Consider the following 15900-nt stretch of genomic DNA (forward strand, 5'->3'; position numbering starts at 1 on the left):
AAACGAGATTTTTGACCGCCGAGGTAGGCTGGCCTGTCCCTGTTCCGCAGTGATAGGATGATGCTAATGTTTCCTGTGGAGTGTTTCTTCCTCAAGTAATGTGTCTTTTATTCTTTTTAAATGCAATAGGTAGGGCGAGTTGTGCATTCAACACACACACACACATACACACACACACACACACACACACACACACACACACACACACACACACACACACACCATTAGCTATGGTTCAGTATCCTTCGAAACAGTACTCCGAAGGAACCTCTTGTTGCTGCTGTGGGGAATGCGTGGTCGGCCGCAGAGCACAACGGAGGTGGTGGTGGCGGTGGTGGTGAAGTGGCCGCAGAATTTCAGAAGAAACAGTAAAACAGATTTTATTTTTTGCTTGCACAGGCTTGGTTAATACTTGTAATAAATTGTGGTCTTGTCGAGATGTGGTGCATTGCGTATTCTGTGAAATGGCACCTGCTGATCTGCTGTGACTGTACGGTCTATTGCATGCCTACAGGTGAGCTCCGGCACATTCGACCAGATGACTTAAGATATTGGTGAGTCTCTCTCTCTCTCTCTCTCTCTCTCTCTCTCTCTCTCTCTCTCTCTCTCTCTCTCTCTCTCTCTCTCTCTCTCATGACTTTTAAAAGATATTGGTGAGTCTCTCTCTCTCTCCCTCTCTCTCTCTGTCTCTCTCTCTCTCTCTCTCTCTCTCTCTCTCTCTCATGACTTTTAAAGATATTGGTGAGTCTCTCTCTCTCTCTCTCTCTCTCTCTCTCTCTCTCTCTCTCTCTCTCTCTCTCTCTCTCTCTCTCATGACTTTTAAAAGATATTGGTGAGTCTCTCTCTCTCTCTCTCTCTCTCTCTCTCTCTCTCTCTCTCTCTCTCTCTCTCTCTCTCTCTCTCTCTCTCTCTCTCTCTCTCTCTCTCTCTCTCTCTCTCTCTCTCTTACCTGTCTTTATAAATGTAACTTACTCTCATGACTTTTAAAAGATATTGGTGAGTCTCTCTCTCTCTCTCTCTCTCTCTCTCTCTCTCTTCTCTCTCTCTCTCTCTCTCTCTCTCTCTCTCTCTCTCTCTCCCTCCTCTCTCTTTTCTCCCTCTCTCTCTCTCCCTCTCTGTGCATATGTATTTCTTATTATGATTAAAATCATTATCCCTGACTGGCATGCGCGTTTTTTCCACTCAAAGTTCACCGCTGCCAAGACTAGCTGTTATACTGTAATGCAGCATGTGAACACTGTTGTTGTTGTTTCAAATCTTTATTCTCACGATTGTTGTTGTTGGTTAAAAAAATTCTTTCTCACGATTTTGTTGTTGTTATTGTTGATCAGTAATACAGCACTCACCTACTCATTGCCTTTGACCACTATTTTCCATATGATTCGTCTGCAGGCCGCTGGGCGATGTTCTTACCGAGAAATACCACTGGGAGCCCGCAGATGCTAGGGCATTCAGCAACTTCTTAGAGCCCATGCTGGACTTCCGGCGCAATCAGAGAATATCTGCTGCCCTCGCTGCTCGTCACCCCCTGGCTGAAACGTGAGAGTCGGGCAAGCGACCACCGTATTTTCGCTCTTTTGACAGAAACTGCCGCAGACCACTAGTTGTGTCATGCTAGAGACAAGCAAGTGCTTGGTATTTTGTAGTCATCGGCACCCACTGGGTGTGTGTCGTGAAACCATGGGGTACTTGCCCCCCCCCCCCCCCTTTATTACTTTGTTAACAATCCGCTGCCGGACTGTGCCTGGACCAGTCTGCACCAGTCCGTCAATTACATTATCATTAGTAACGTAACAATCTCGGGGTATATCCTTTTCATGTTGATGTCTTGTCATCTGCTGCTGCTAGCGTTTTCGAATCTTGAGTTACTTTTCGTGCTCATAATATTCCACGGCCCTATGGTCTTATCTAGTCTGCGTAACCGAATATTTCTTTTCGTAGTATGTTGTACTCTGATGGGTAAAAGTCATTGACATTTGAAGCCCGATTTCTCACCTTTTTAACCTTAGCTCTCCAGCATTGTGTCTGCTTCATCCTTGAACAAGCTGATGAACTTATCTATGAGACCATCATTTCTTTCCTCTCTTTCGCCTTTGGTTTTGCTACGTCTCGATTTTGTGCTGCTGCTGTGGCAGAAAGCCGCTCTGCTGGGCCCGAGCTCTTTGTTGCAACGAGTCCTGTTTGTGTCAACCTGTTCACATTATTGTTGTCTTGTGCTCGGACCAGCCTTCCACTTCCAGGCTGGTCCAGGCTTTCACCTCAAGCTCTTGTCTAGCGCTCGTTCACTCCTGTGAATTTGTGATTTTTTGTATCGGTCTCAATCTAAAACATACTGCATGTGGGTTGGCCTCATGAGGTGCAAGCAAGTCCAGTACAGTCAGTCACTGTGTACTGTATCCTAAGTATCCTTCATAACGCTTTTGAGCAGGGCCAGCAAGGGAGTCGTAAGACTCCCTGCTTTAGAGCAAGCCTTGCAACTATGGAGTGAGCTGTGAGTACTACTTACAAAAAATTGTGTAGTTGAATTAGGGAAGCTAGCATAAAAAACACACCACTTCTTACATCAATGCTCATGTTCGTTGTTCACTCTACTTCAACATTACAATTCTCAGATGTGTAGACCAGTCGTCTACCCAATGTACTTTATACCGTACTTTCCACCGTGAACACTCAAATTTCATCCCAAAAGGGGGGGGGGCAATGTACTTTATATCGTATTTTCCGAAGAACACTATAAGCCGCACCTTGAACACTCAAAATTCATCCCAAAGGGGGGGGGGGGGCATTCCAGCAGTCACGGATGGTGGAAGAACATAGAGAAGCAGGTAATGACCCGGAAGCAGAGGCCGCACAGCGGTGGATTCGGATGGCTAAACCTCAACGACTCCGGAACCGACAGTCGCAATGAGCACACCGGCAGGCACCTTTCTGCCGTGGGATTACTTCCTGTCGCCCAGATGTACACTCCCACCTCACGAGATCACTGTGGCATGAGAAGTGCCGAGAGCAAACACTGCACACAACAGACACTGGCGCCGGGGGTCCAGAGATGATGCGTATACTGACCACAAGTCACACACACACAGAGAGAGAGAGAGAGAGAGAGAGAGAGAGAGAGAGAGAGAGAGAGAGAGAGAGAGAGAGAGAGAGAGAGAGAGAGAGAGAGAGAGAGAGAGAGAGAGAGAGAGAGAGAGAGAGAGAGAGAGAGAGAGAGAGAGAGAGAGAGAGAGAGAGAGAGAGAGAGAGAGAGAGAGAGAGAGAGGAATTCGGCTACACATTCAATTTCAACATCGGCCGGGAGGGGGGGGGGGGAGGGTAAGGCCAAATTCAGCTGCCTTCAGAATAGCTAGCTCTACGCAAAGGGCGGCTTCCGCACCAGCCCGTGATGTAGCCAACAGAGGGGAGTCGAAGGCAAATATTAATTGCCCCTCCGGAGCAGTGGTAGATAAGTGCGTTGTTCAGCATGACTTACAATAGAAGCGGCCTTCACTGTAATGACAGGTAAACTCAAATCCAACACCAGGTATGCCCCTGGTCCTGAAATATGTGAAACAAGACAGGTGCCATGGTGCCTTGTCTGAAACCGCACTGGAACTCTGGAAGAAGCAGCTAGCCAGCAGATCCTCGGAGACTGGATGAGACTTGCTAGGACCGTGCGGACCGTGCCAGCGACATAATTATACTGCAGGAGTGCGATGCTGTTTCACTGATCACAGCAGGTCGGGTCACCTTTCTCGGGATGGGAACGAGGGTAGCGTCCAGTCGTCCACCCACTCCTGTGGCGCCCTGCCAACACGCAACACATCGCCAACTAGCTCCACAAAGTTTGTTGTTGAGCGACTTGTGCACCGCCAGCTTTGACCATCTCGGGCAGAACCTCGGAGAATCCAGCAGACTTGCCGCTCTGTAGGTGAGAGATTGCCCGGTACACCTCACGCAAAGTGAGGGGGAGGGGAGCAGCAAGGTCCTCGGCAAGCTATCTGTGGAATACCGTCCAGGACAGTAGGTTACCACGTGCTCATCGCATTCAGCAATCCGGAGAAGTGCCTTCCACAGCGCTGGCCCTGCGCACGATGTGAGGTGCACAAAGCTGCAGAACTCTCCGTCCCTCCACATAGTGATGTCACGCAAGACGTGGTTGCCGCCGATAGAATATGTTCACCTGGCAAACACTGGGGCTGTACAAGGAGACCACTACATACCTGGTACGGTCCTACATCTGAAATGGCTTCACAACGGTCTCCTGCGAAAACCTAAGCAAATACTCTACGTCACTTGCTCTAGCCAATGTGGACCACCGATAGACACAACTTGTCAAATGTTAGCTACCCACAAGAAAAGAAGCCTACTTGGCCTCAGGCAAGCATGATAATGAGGAGATTTCAGCTGGCAGATCTGAGAGTCATGCAAATCCAGCCGGTGAGTGATTGGCTGGATGCTGCGCCAAAACCAACACCTGGTAAATATCACCAACCTATACCCTATACTGCAAAGTAAATATCACCTTGTGAAACAGATTTCACCTACTGACTGTAGTGTAGCTACACTAGGTGAAATCTGACCTAAAGTACAAAACAGGTGCCCTGGGCCATTAATACATGACTTTGTGTAGATGTGCATGTCCTGCAACATTCACACCACTACCGGGTATACCAGGAGTCAAGGGCCGCACAAGATCAAGGCGTCAAATATGCACCTCGGGTCGGACTTCACCTAGCACAACCTATACACGCCAGTGTATGTAAAATAAAATAAATAAATTTGACGGGTTCGCGTACCGGGCAGGTCAAGAACAAGGAGTCGTACAACTCCCTGGTCAAGAACCACCTTTCCGCTTCCGTGGGACGCCACCACCCCATGATCAGGCGTCAGATGCGGCTCCTAAACGGTGGGGGAGGATAGATCAGATCCACCAACCACAGGCCAAAGGCCTAAATCCCATTTGCCACATCCATGATTTACTCATGCCAGGCCACGTGTGTGTACTACCGTAGTATCATTGAACATTGACGACCCGATACATGTCACGACAGCGCCATGCCATATTACTGAACAAGCACCTTACAGCACTTAGTCACTGCCCACGTAATACTAATAAGCTTTCTACTTTTGGCAATTTACCACATTTGCGCCACAACAAGAGCTGTTATCACCACACGACACCAACTCGACAGCATCTCTCCAGTGTCTGACTTGCAAAGGCCGCAACAGCAGTGATAGATTGACAGTCGATGTGCCACTTCATCGCCCGTCAGGCACAGTAATCTCTTCGCCCAGTGATCCAGACTGACTAGAGCAATACCTGCTGTGAAACTTGATCAATAGTTCATACAACAGTAGGACAGTACACCGGTTCAGGTTCTACGTATACGAATACTTCTATTATCCGAACGCACACGTCCCTGAATTTTCTACATCATAATGTACATGTTATGTCTTGTCAACATACGTCTAGACGTGTTGAGTTTGATGGCTTTTTTCCCCCTCGAGTGCCTGGCTTACTGCGTGGCTCTGTACAAAGGCATACATGACTGCACTCGCCAGCAAAACATACTTCGAGTAGGACTACACGGTACACATTGAAATAGAGATAATGCATTGTGTGTCGCTATCGTGGACGTCAGCGTGATCTGATCACCACAACGACACGGATTATCAGAAAACACTTCCAAAACGATCACCACAATGACACGGATGATCAGAAAACACTTCCAAAACAGCTTTCCAATCAAGAGCGTTCGGCCAACCTCGGCAGGACTGCATTCAGCGCTCACTCACTTCTCACAACATGGCACCTTAGCAGCTGTGCACACTTATTAGTGCCAGTAGCAACACCGGGACATGCACAGACTCGTGCATGGCCCGTTTCCATACAACGTTACAAGCGAAGGCACACAGAACCTCAGAGGACAGTTAGCTACAATACACAACACACAAAAGGCAACAAACAGCACGGACACGAAAAAGCCACATGCTGCTCAAAAATCCTAAAAGGAAGGACATAGTGTGCTACCTTAAACCTAGGAACGTTCATATACATATACAACATTATATTATGCTTTGAGCCTCCAGAGCCATCATGAGCACCGCATATTTATACATAGCGAATGAGCATCACCATCACGCTGGACACTGGTACACTTCTACCCCGCTTATCCAAACACTTTTGGGCGAGCTGCTTTGAAGGCGTGTTCCGATAATCCAAATCGACCTTAAAACCACAAGGTGACGCCCGATACCGTCTATAATTCAAAGTGTACTCTCTTGTTGCAAGCAAGTGGAGCACAACTTACATTAGAGTACCTACATACCAAGTCATGCAGTAACTCAGGCACTCAAAAGGTAATCGAAATCCACAAGACTACACGCCAAAAAAGACAGAATGCATGGTGTCACATTGGTGTGACGTACACAATTAATGCACCTCTTTGGGCATTTCAATAATCGAGGTGTTCGGATAACTGGGGTTCGACTGTTATTAACTTCGATACGTATTGTTAATATACCCCTGGATTTCACCTTCCACAACTGTCCAACAAGTGCACACACACCTATAACAACCATGCGTCATATACTAGTAGCCCTGTGACTATCGGAAAACCACATTATTCACTGGTCGAGGGAATGGAAAAGGGAAAAGTCTGAAGAAAAATTGACTGTCACCACCAAGACTCAAACCAGGGACCTTCGCTTGAGGCCAGCGATGCTCTGACCACTGACCTATGGTGTAGCTATCATCTCAGCAGAGACCGTTCAACATTTTCTTGCGACTTCGAACCAAATAATTAGCCGGGAGGATATCATTCAAGTGGCGGCGAATGTACGGCACTCGCCGCGGCCGCATAATACTGAGTCACTGGCAATCATGACTGCACGGATAGTTTTCTCACTCAAGGACCTCATCCTCTCGCTCAACACTGTTGCCAAGTGAGAAATACCTTTCAGCATCTGCAGAGTTGGGTCACGGGACCCAAAGTCAAAACCCACTTCTACCGTGCCCGCTTCATTCGGTCGAGCAAAACTGGCCAAAGATGCAAGCACTACATGTACGTATCTACACTCATACCTCGGTTATCCGGACCCCGAAGTTACGGGCACTTCGGTCTACCGGGCACTATTTGGGCGAGTTTCAGGGGAAATATTACTACTCTTTTGTCACTTTTCGTAGAAATATTGACGTCATATGCCATATCGATGGCCTTTTCCCCATCAAGATGTATATGATTCGGAGTTACGGACATTTCAAAGTTACGGGCAGTGCAAGGTCACGGACTGCCCGGATAAACGAGGTATGAGTGTACCCTGAACATGCTAGGTGATTGCATCCAGTGGCATAAAGCAGTGTAGGCCAGCAAACCCAGGACTTGGACCACGTGGGGTACATATGCGAGCCATCACGCCTGTTGTCAATTGTACAAAATGAAAACAAATCAAGCACTGGTGTTAGCTAAAGGGTGGGGAGAGTACGGTGCTTTTCTAGAAATGCCGTAATCTGCGACCGTTCAAAATGGATGGATTCTGCACGGCCACGTAATCGTACTTTGTCCATGGGGACTGATAAAAGAAAGAAATACTGTACACCGTATTCTGAGGTGAAACACACACTTCAGTCCCCATGCATGGGTTAAGGAAGAGTTGTCCGTTCATCCAGATAGGATTAGAAAATCCAGGAAATGAATCAGCAACGGGATTCACCGCATATTCCCATCACAAAGCAGCAAATTCCGATTTCAGATAGAATTTTTCTCTCTCGTTATGTTCTGGGGAAACATTGGTTAAAAAACTGTCATTGGGCTGTCATCTCATTTCACCTTTGATTGACATCACTCCATGAGCTTGCTGGATACCCGTTACAGTGAAGCTGATCATCTCACCAATATCCTTGCCTGGCCAGCTCTCTCCCGCATCAGTTGGTCGCACAATACTAGCGTTGAAACACTTGTACACCAGGCACGCTGCTACATCCATACTAATCTTCGATAGCTGGCCTTTCAGCACAGATCCGACCACCGGTCGGAATACTGTTACCGTTGCTTCCACATCGAATCGAATGTGAGGGTCCTCAGCTACGAGCGCTGTTGTTGACTGTAGAATACGAACGCTGCTGTAAGCCACCACCACACCATGTAAAGATTCCGAATATTTTAGGACGCGAGCATTCAAATATTCCAGAACGTGATGCTGCACACGGTCAAGGCACTTCGGCAACAGGGCAACTCGTTCACGAACTACGACACGAACAAACGACGAGCTCATTCTACTGCAGCCTACATTTCCAAGAGAACGATAACAAGATACCAATGACAATTATTATACATGTATGTAGTATCTCAAGACAATTCAATAAAACTGAAAATGATGGCGAAAATAGATTGAATATTTTTGCCAGTATTCTTTTTGGATCGTGGGAGTCGCGTCGACGTCATAGACCACTGGCGATCGCGGGACGTCGTGATCGTGATCGCATCCAAGCAGAGCAGCATCATTTGGCGCGCATGCGCACTGAGTTTCTTCCCTTTGTTGTCTTGAGTGAGCAAGAAGAAAGCAAAAATGCCTCACCAAACCGTTTGGTACTCACATCCACGCAAGTACGGCCCTGGATGCCGATCCTGGTAAGCTATAGATGTCCACAAGTAAAACTCGAAGGACGGACGTAATCAGTCGGGGCTTCTGTTTTCTTGCTCAGCCGTCGCTGCTCCAACCGTCATGGATTGATCAGAAAATATGGACTGAATCTCTGTCGTCAGTGCTTCAGAGAAACGTCTAAGGACATCGGTTTCCAGAAGGTATGAATTTGTTACTATGTTATGTTAGTAATTGCGACTATGGATAGTCCTGTTAAATTTGGCGAATCGCTGATCTAAGTATTGTTGAGAAGTAACACGTTAGTTTGAGAAGTTTGAAAATTGAATGTCACGAAATGTGAGTCACCCACAATATAAACTTGGAAAGTGATTATTCGTTTGTATGTAGTTACTTCTTTAAAGTATTATTATTGTATCAGTTATTGTATTGACGATAAACCGGTGCTTTATAGGTATAGTCGCGTAAGAAATTTGAGCTCAATTATAATTTTCGAATGAATTATAATTGTGAATAAACGCCGCGGAGACAACAATTTTAATAAAGCAATAAAAAGAACTAACTCTGCCCTCATCATTATGGAAAACATTTGACTTCGTTGATGCATGATGATGACGGCAGAGTTAGTTCTTTTTATTGCTTTGATGAATTAATTACCATTACTAGTACGTGTTTGCTCTTATGCAAATTTTGCACAAAATGAGTGAATGTATTCTTGTACAGTGCTCGTACTAGTTACACCTATACATTACCATGGCTATAACCAAGAGTTCTACACCTTCACAATAATATCCGGGCGGTCAGGGAGCTGGCACCGGGCAAACTTTTAGGTGTGTACATTTTGTTGGGAAAGGCCAGCGAAATGGTGTATGACACCACTATTTCCACTAAACTTCGTCCCAAAGGTCCCTCGTTGCAGTAACTTTGGATAATTGGGGTATGAGTATAGTACTTGCGCATGAAGACCAGGCCGGAGCTTTAATGTTTGGATGACACTGCGAAATTCCTTGTTTACATACAGTCTAGTAATGCAATGAAAGGAAGTGAGATTCAAGCTGGTTTCCTTTTGCTGCTCAATGTCAGCTCACTTTTGCTCACTACATCCCGTCTAATCACTAAGCTGTGTCAACGAATTTGGCCGTGCAAAAACCCTGATTTTCATGTGCTCTTGCTATCACGGCTAGCGTGTAAGAGATCCGTCTACATTTGCGACCAAAAAATCTGGTAATAGTGCGCTGGCCAAAGCTGTGGCGCTGGTACACTAGCGATACAGCACATCCTACTTCTATTTGTCACCAGAGGTTAACGATACTTGCCAGTTCTGTTGCGCTGCGCATATCTATGCCAATGTCTGCTCGCTTGGCTTGATCTTGAAGATATATCCTGTAGGCAATACACTATGATATGCTTACAAGGGCCAGGGTCTCAATGCTTTCAGTTATGCTTTGCATTCAGTTAGACGTCATAGGATTGAATGAGGCCATGTATGGGAAATTGAAGGCATTTGTAGCTTTATATGACTGGAACATGGATGCTTCAAATGGCGATTTTTGTTTTTGGCCACATTCTATGGGTCTAATCTTCACCTCCCATGCTGCTGTATCTGCCAAATTCATTCTTAAGTGTGGTGGCATTCCTCTGCATGTAGGAAAGTCAGTCTGAGAGTGTTAAGCTCGGAGTTCAACGCAGTCATACGTAGCACATTTTTTACTACACTCATGGTACTGGAAAATATTGATGGTCAGTGCGCACATGCGCCTAGTAGCCACCCTACCATGTGGTTATGTAACGCGTTACCTGAGGATTTGCCATTATTATCTATTGTTAGGGCACGCTCAGACTACCGAGAACCTCGTCAACCTGTGAATGACATTCGCACCACCGATATACTAACATTACTTGTGCAGCTCTCACCACAGCACTGAGGAGGGACTTTCCATTACTCCCAGCCCAAGCACCTTTCTTACTGCCGGAATGCTATTTCCGCCGCAACAGCCGTGGCAGTAAAACTTTTCCGCCGGCAAAGTGTCAGTAATGTCACTTGACCAAATCATCTTGGAACTTCCCCGTTCCCTCACTTTTTACCGGTAGTCTAAACTTGCCCTAATGCTGTGCTTAGTGAAATCCTAGCCTGTTCGTTCTGTGGCGCCCTGCAGTGCTGCTGTAGTAGACGGCAAGTAGAGATGCATCATCCATTGTTGACATTCGGAGCTTCATCGTATTCCTGTCCTTTGTATTCTGTTCTCTGTTCTGCAGCTGAGGTAAATGCTCTTCTCAACATACATGGGCAGCATGGATATTACCATCTGACATCTCGATCGTCTTGATATCTTATCTACACTATGATCATCTTGATATCTAAAAATCCATGCGCCTCAGTGACTCCTTGCTTTTGTGTGAACGGTTCATGCAGTGCGAAGCATGTTGTGTGTGTTTGTAGTGGAGTGTTGGCGGAAAGCTGCACTGCCAGTACAGCCTTGCCAACTGTTGTCCTATGCCATGAATATGTTAGCTGCTGTTGCTCGTGTGTAGCTCCACGTATTGTACAAAGCGTGGAACTCTGGAAATGCATGTGGAGTAGAGATGACCTACACGAAGTGAAAGTCGGCCTCGTGGAGATAGCTAGGCATGGCAAGGTTTTGCGACCGTAGCAATGAAAACCTAGGTGTACGGTGAATTTGGATTTGTTGTTGGTCACGTTTCATGAGGAAATTGCAGAATATCAGAAATTTCGTGCAGAATTCTGCGGCTGAAAAAAGTAAATTCTGCAAGGGAAATGAGTGTAAAAGTAGATTGAATTTCCCCAACCCCACCGTTGTTTGTTGTCCCTACAAATTCTGGACCGAAATACTGGTCAAAAAAAATTGAAAGCTCCACTTTTTTTGAAAATGTACTGCACGTTGTTTTTGAAAGTCACAAGCGGCCCGGCTGCGGGTTGGTTTGGCTGTGAATAATACATCAACAGTTTCCAGAAAAAGCAGTTTTTCTCTCTTTTCTGCAACACTCTGCGGCATTTTCTGGATTCTGGAATCCGTAGAATTCACGGGAGACATTAAAAAAATATCGATCCCTGCTGCATAAACGTGTGTATGTTGTTCGCTCTGAGGGGGTCTGGCACTCTGGGTAGACATGAACAAGTATGATCAAGAGTACATACCGTGTATTCTCTATTATAAGCGCCGTGCTTATATTTTTTCAACCAATACATCCATACAGAGCAAGACTAAAATTATGCTGGCTATCATGCATGCAGCATTGATTTCCACCAAGACCGTGCTAATAATAGAGACTGTTTTTATAATGTTTCGAAAGGTGCTCACAGTGTGCTAGTAACGGAGACCTGTGCTTATAATAGAGAATGTACGGTAACTAACCCCCAGGGGGGTATGTGCATGGTACGTTCTGATGTATTGTCTAAAAAAATACCGGTATCCGAATGCTCCGAGCTGAGAGAGGGACGCCATGGGCAGAAGTTGGAAAAAGAAAGAAAAAAGAGAAGAAAGAAGAACAAAAGCTTCTAAGTTTATGAGGACAAGAACCGGAAACACCCATACGGTTCAGATGGTCATAAGACCGAGGCTCTACCAACCGTGGATGGTTGTAGAAAGGCCACTATTTCTGAACACGCTGGTCCTCCATCTTGTTACATGCTGTCAACCAACATGTTTCAACAAAACAAGGTTTATAATTATAATACCATACAATTACATGTACAAGGGGTCCTCAAGTTTTTTGGTTTGTTGTCCCTGAAATAAACATCGTTCATTTTGGGGGGGGGGGGGGGAGCCAAAATTGCAAGTCGAACGACACTGTACAGTACATGCATGCGATTCGCATTGCCCAGGGGAGGGGCCGAGTACGAATAGAACGAATGATGTTCGGTTTAGGGATGACAAAAAGCTATTGCGACAACCCCTATAGGCTATAGACAGACTCCGGAGTGTCAAAAGTTCTATCCATGCATATTGCAAATGTGGACGCACACACTTTCGGTATTTTCATGCAACCATATAATAAACAATGGATGTCTTTAAATTCGTCAAAACCATGGACAATTGCATCTGTGAAATCCCGATTGTCCCCAGGAACGGGAAAACACAAGCAAAACTGCAAAGAAAATGGAGACCAACAATGCCCAGCCTGTAAAAAAACCTTCGTACTTTTGTTCGGAAGTCCATTACAAACGGAGCACGAGAAGGCACTATTTTTTCAGTGTTGGTACGACTATGTCTTCCAGCATTTTCCAGCATTTAGAAAACCCTCTTCAGGACGAACACTGATAAGGCGAACTTTCCATTAGTACGAACTACAGTAGGGCAAACTTGGGCCTATCCTATGGTTGGCCAGGCATCAAATCAAGTCGAAATTATTCGTACACGACGAAATCCTGTACAGCGAACTTTCGTGAAGACGAACTATTTTCAAGCGTGATCTGAACAAAATCAGCGCGTACTACGAACTTTCGGTCCACGTGCGTGCGCTGGCTGTAGTTTTTCTTTTCTTTTTCGATAATCGAGGTCTCTTGTACGGGCGAAACAAATTGACAGCATTTTACAAGGCAATGGACATGCTGTAATCTTCGCACATTGCCACGGTACTTACCTGTTGCTGGCTTTAGGCAGTTGCGCCATGAATAAATGCTTTATATGTGCCACATCATGCACCTTCGCATACTGCAGCAGCATCTCAGCTGGACTAGAATAGAAGCACTACTCCACAGAAACCACCAGTGCAATGACATGAACAAGAACACTAGGAAAACAACACCATACTTGCATAGACACAAGCCCAGGGGCACGATTCAAGAGAAGGGCTTAATTTATTCACTTGAGACCGGATCGCTATCCGAGAGAGGTCTCCAACAGCATGAGCAGGGTACCCTAATGAGAACTTGAGAAGACAGTCGTGAAGGTTCCCTCAGATCTACATCCATGTAGCACTAACATGCAAATGCTCCGGGGTTTTCGGAACACAGCCGCATGACTGAACAAAGCAGGAGTGGAGGACATACAGACTATGTTCTTGGAAGCACGTCTCCACTGTCCTTGGGCAAGGCTGATACAATGCACACAGGCTCCAGCATGCCGTAAGAGGCGGGATACGCACAAACGGTATAACCATGCAGCAAGCTAAATGTATGCTTGGCTGCATGTAAAACTGCTGCATCAACTTCACCACTGGCCTAACTGCTAGTATATACATTGCACTACATGACACTACTGGCAAAGGGACTAATGGAAAGAGAAACGACATTCGTTCAAAGAAAGATCTACTCTGATTCTTCAAGTAAAAAATAACATCGATTGATCTTTATGTAGCGGTACATACCAGGCATCAATCGTGGCGATAACAATACAATAACAAACAGAGGAGACATCTCAAAAAACAGAGATCAGCAGCAAGTCATGTGTTAAAAATTATGTGCACAATTACATGAACCAAAGAATGGCCTTTTATAACAAGAGAAAGTATTCAGGAAATCCGCAGCATGGTATTGTGTGTGTGTGTGTTTGTGTGTGTGTGCACGTGCATGTATGTGTGCGAGTGTTCGTGTGCGTGTGAAGATTTATAGTCCAAGATAAATTCAAATATAGTCGCTAAGCTGTTGAACAGATTCGTTGAGCTGTGCACTCATACCTAGCAACACTCCTGTGTTTGCATCCACGCGTGCCAATAGGGTGGCAACCAGAGGCGTAAAGTTTAAGTGTACGACTTGGCAGTTGTCGTAAAAGCAAATTAAACTCTTGTTGGCCCCCAATCCCAACTTACTGGCCTGTTCCGTCGCCATTGAGAAAGTAGCCAGAAATCCAGGTCGAGACGCAGCCTCTGGAACGTCGCCGTTCAGCACCTTCGCGACAGGAACTCCATCCCGGTCACTGATAACAATACCTTCCAGTCCATCCACACCGGATATCAACTTCTTAAGGGCGACCTCGATATCGTCTGCCATTTCACAAAGACTTCAGAAACATTCCCATCCACAACCAATGTTCGTAACTTCTTTTTGAATTTTTTTGAAGATTGTACTTGTTCAACATCAACAATACCAGGATCTTTTGTACTTTCGGCCAGGGAGTAGTAAAAAAATACTACTCCTGCTTTCGGATGTCTGACGTCAGCCCAGCCGTACCAAATCCTACGAAAAACAAAAAGGCACACAGTAGTACTAGTAGTCAGTACGACTCGTACAGGTGTGCAGCAGGGAGTCGTCAAATACTTTTTGACGACTCCCTGGTGACAGTGCCGGTGTGCAGGAATGGACTCGGATGGAGAGCCAAGAGAGTTACGACTAGGGGGGTTATCATCAATATGTACTCTTGCTAACTGTCAACCGAACATGTCCACCAATGTAACCATTTTTGGGGGGGGGGGGGGTTGCATTTCCCGGGTAAAAAGGCAAAAACCGGCGAAAGCACAATGTTACACGGAAGTGACAATTTTTGTAGGCCAAGCATGCATTATATTTGATACAGGATCTCAGTCAGAATCTTTCATTCGATATTCGCTTCTGGTAGGGCCTACTTGTTGATCACTGCAAAATCTGGAGTTCTGATTGGCATCAAGACAAGAGTACAATCATAATCTCATACACGCGGATTCGGCATGCATGGACTCATCCCTCCCTGGCACCAGCAAGACTTGCATGACCCTGCTCGAGAGAAACTAGCGAATATCAGTTGGCATTAATATAGTTACAATTATGGCCGCAGACAAGTCGACAACACGGTGATGTAATCATGGTAACTGATTACAGTAACATTAGAGCTCATACCAAATCAAGAAATGGAAAAGTATGAGGAATAGGGACACCTGTCACAAACTGCCAGCAGCGTGTGCATGGTGACCGCAGGTTTTTCCACTAAAGAAAAGATGCCATAAAACCCAACCCATCAAGTCGGCACTCAAAACAAGCAGGTTAAAATCAATGTGAAAGACAAACAAACAACAAGGCAAGAAAGAGAATGCTCACATATAGGCGACCAACGGCCGGTGATGTGCTGCTAAGTGCTATAAACAAGGTAACAGATAAAATATGGTCTAGACAAACAGAAACACCACAGCCGATCAAGGCAAAATAACACAGAGCTCCACGACATACCCACGACACAAACGCATGCACATGCACACACCATGTGCTTCCTAAAACGAGATTAAAAGAGTAGGTCGACACATCGTGGAATCGATGTACCAGGGCGGGCTCAACCCGAGCTAGTTCTACTAACTATTTTCAAGTACTGCTTCTTCGCTATAGAATGTTAGACTGATATCAACGTACTTGGGGAAGCTCCAGTGAAGAGTATACGGAAAGGAACAAGC

The 15900-nt window shown here is 45.8% G+C and overlaps 2 protein-coding genes across 2 annotated transcripts; both read right to left on the reverse strand.

Annotated features, from left to right (window-relative positions):
• Positions 1 to 817: 817 nt before the first annotated feature.
• LOC135830768 (DNA-directed RNA polymerase I subunit RPA43-like) lies at positions 818 to 8374 on the reverse strand (the record flags this gene model as incomplete). The annotated part of the gene is given in 2 exon segments (XM_065342984.1): positions 818 to 1064; positions 7804 to 8374. Coding segments are annotated over 2 exon segments (700 nt in total), but the record flags the coding sequence as incomplete, so codon positions are not given.
• Positions 8375 to 14167: 5793 nt separating this feature from the next.
• LOC135830767 (ragulator complex protein LAMTOR3-B-like) lies at positions 14168 to 14533 on the reverse strand. Its single transcript, XM_065342983.1, has one exon. It carries the CDS (start codon positions 14531 to 14533, stop codon positions 14168 to 14170), a length of 366 nt encoding a protein of 121 aa, XP_065199055.1.
• Positions 14534 to 15900: the final 1367 nt, after the last annotated feature.

This window comes from Sycon ciliatum, unplaced genomic scaffold (genome assembly GCF_964019385.1).
Source record: "Sycon ciliatum unplaced genomic scaffold, ocSycCili1.1 SCAFFOLD_2285, whole genome shotgun sequence".
NCBI lineage: Eukaryota > Metazoa > Porifera > Calcarea > Leucosolenida > Sycettidae > Sycon > Sycon ciliatum.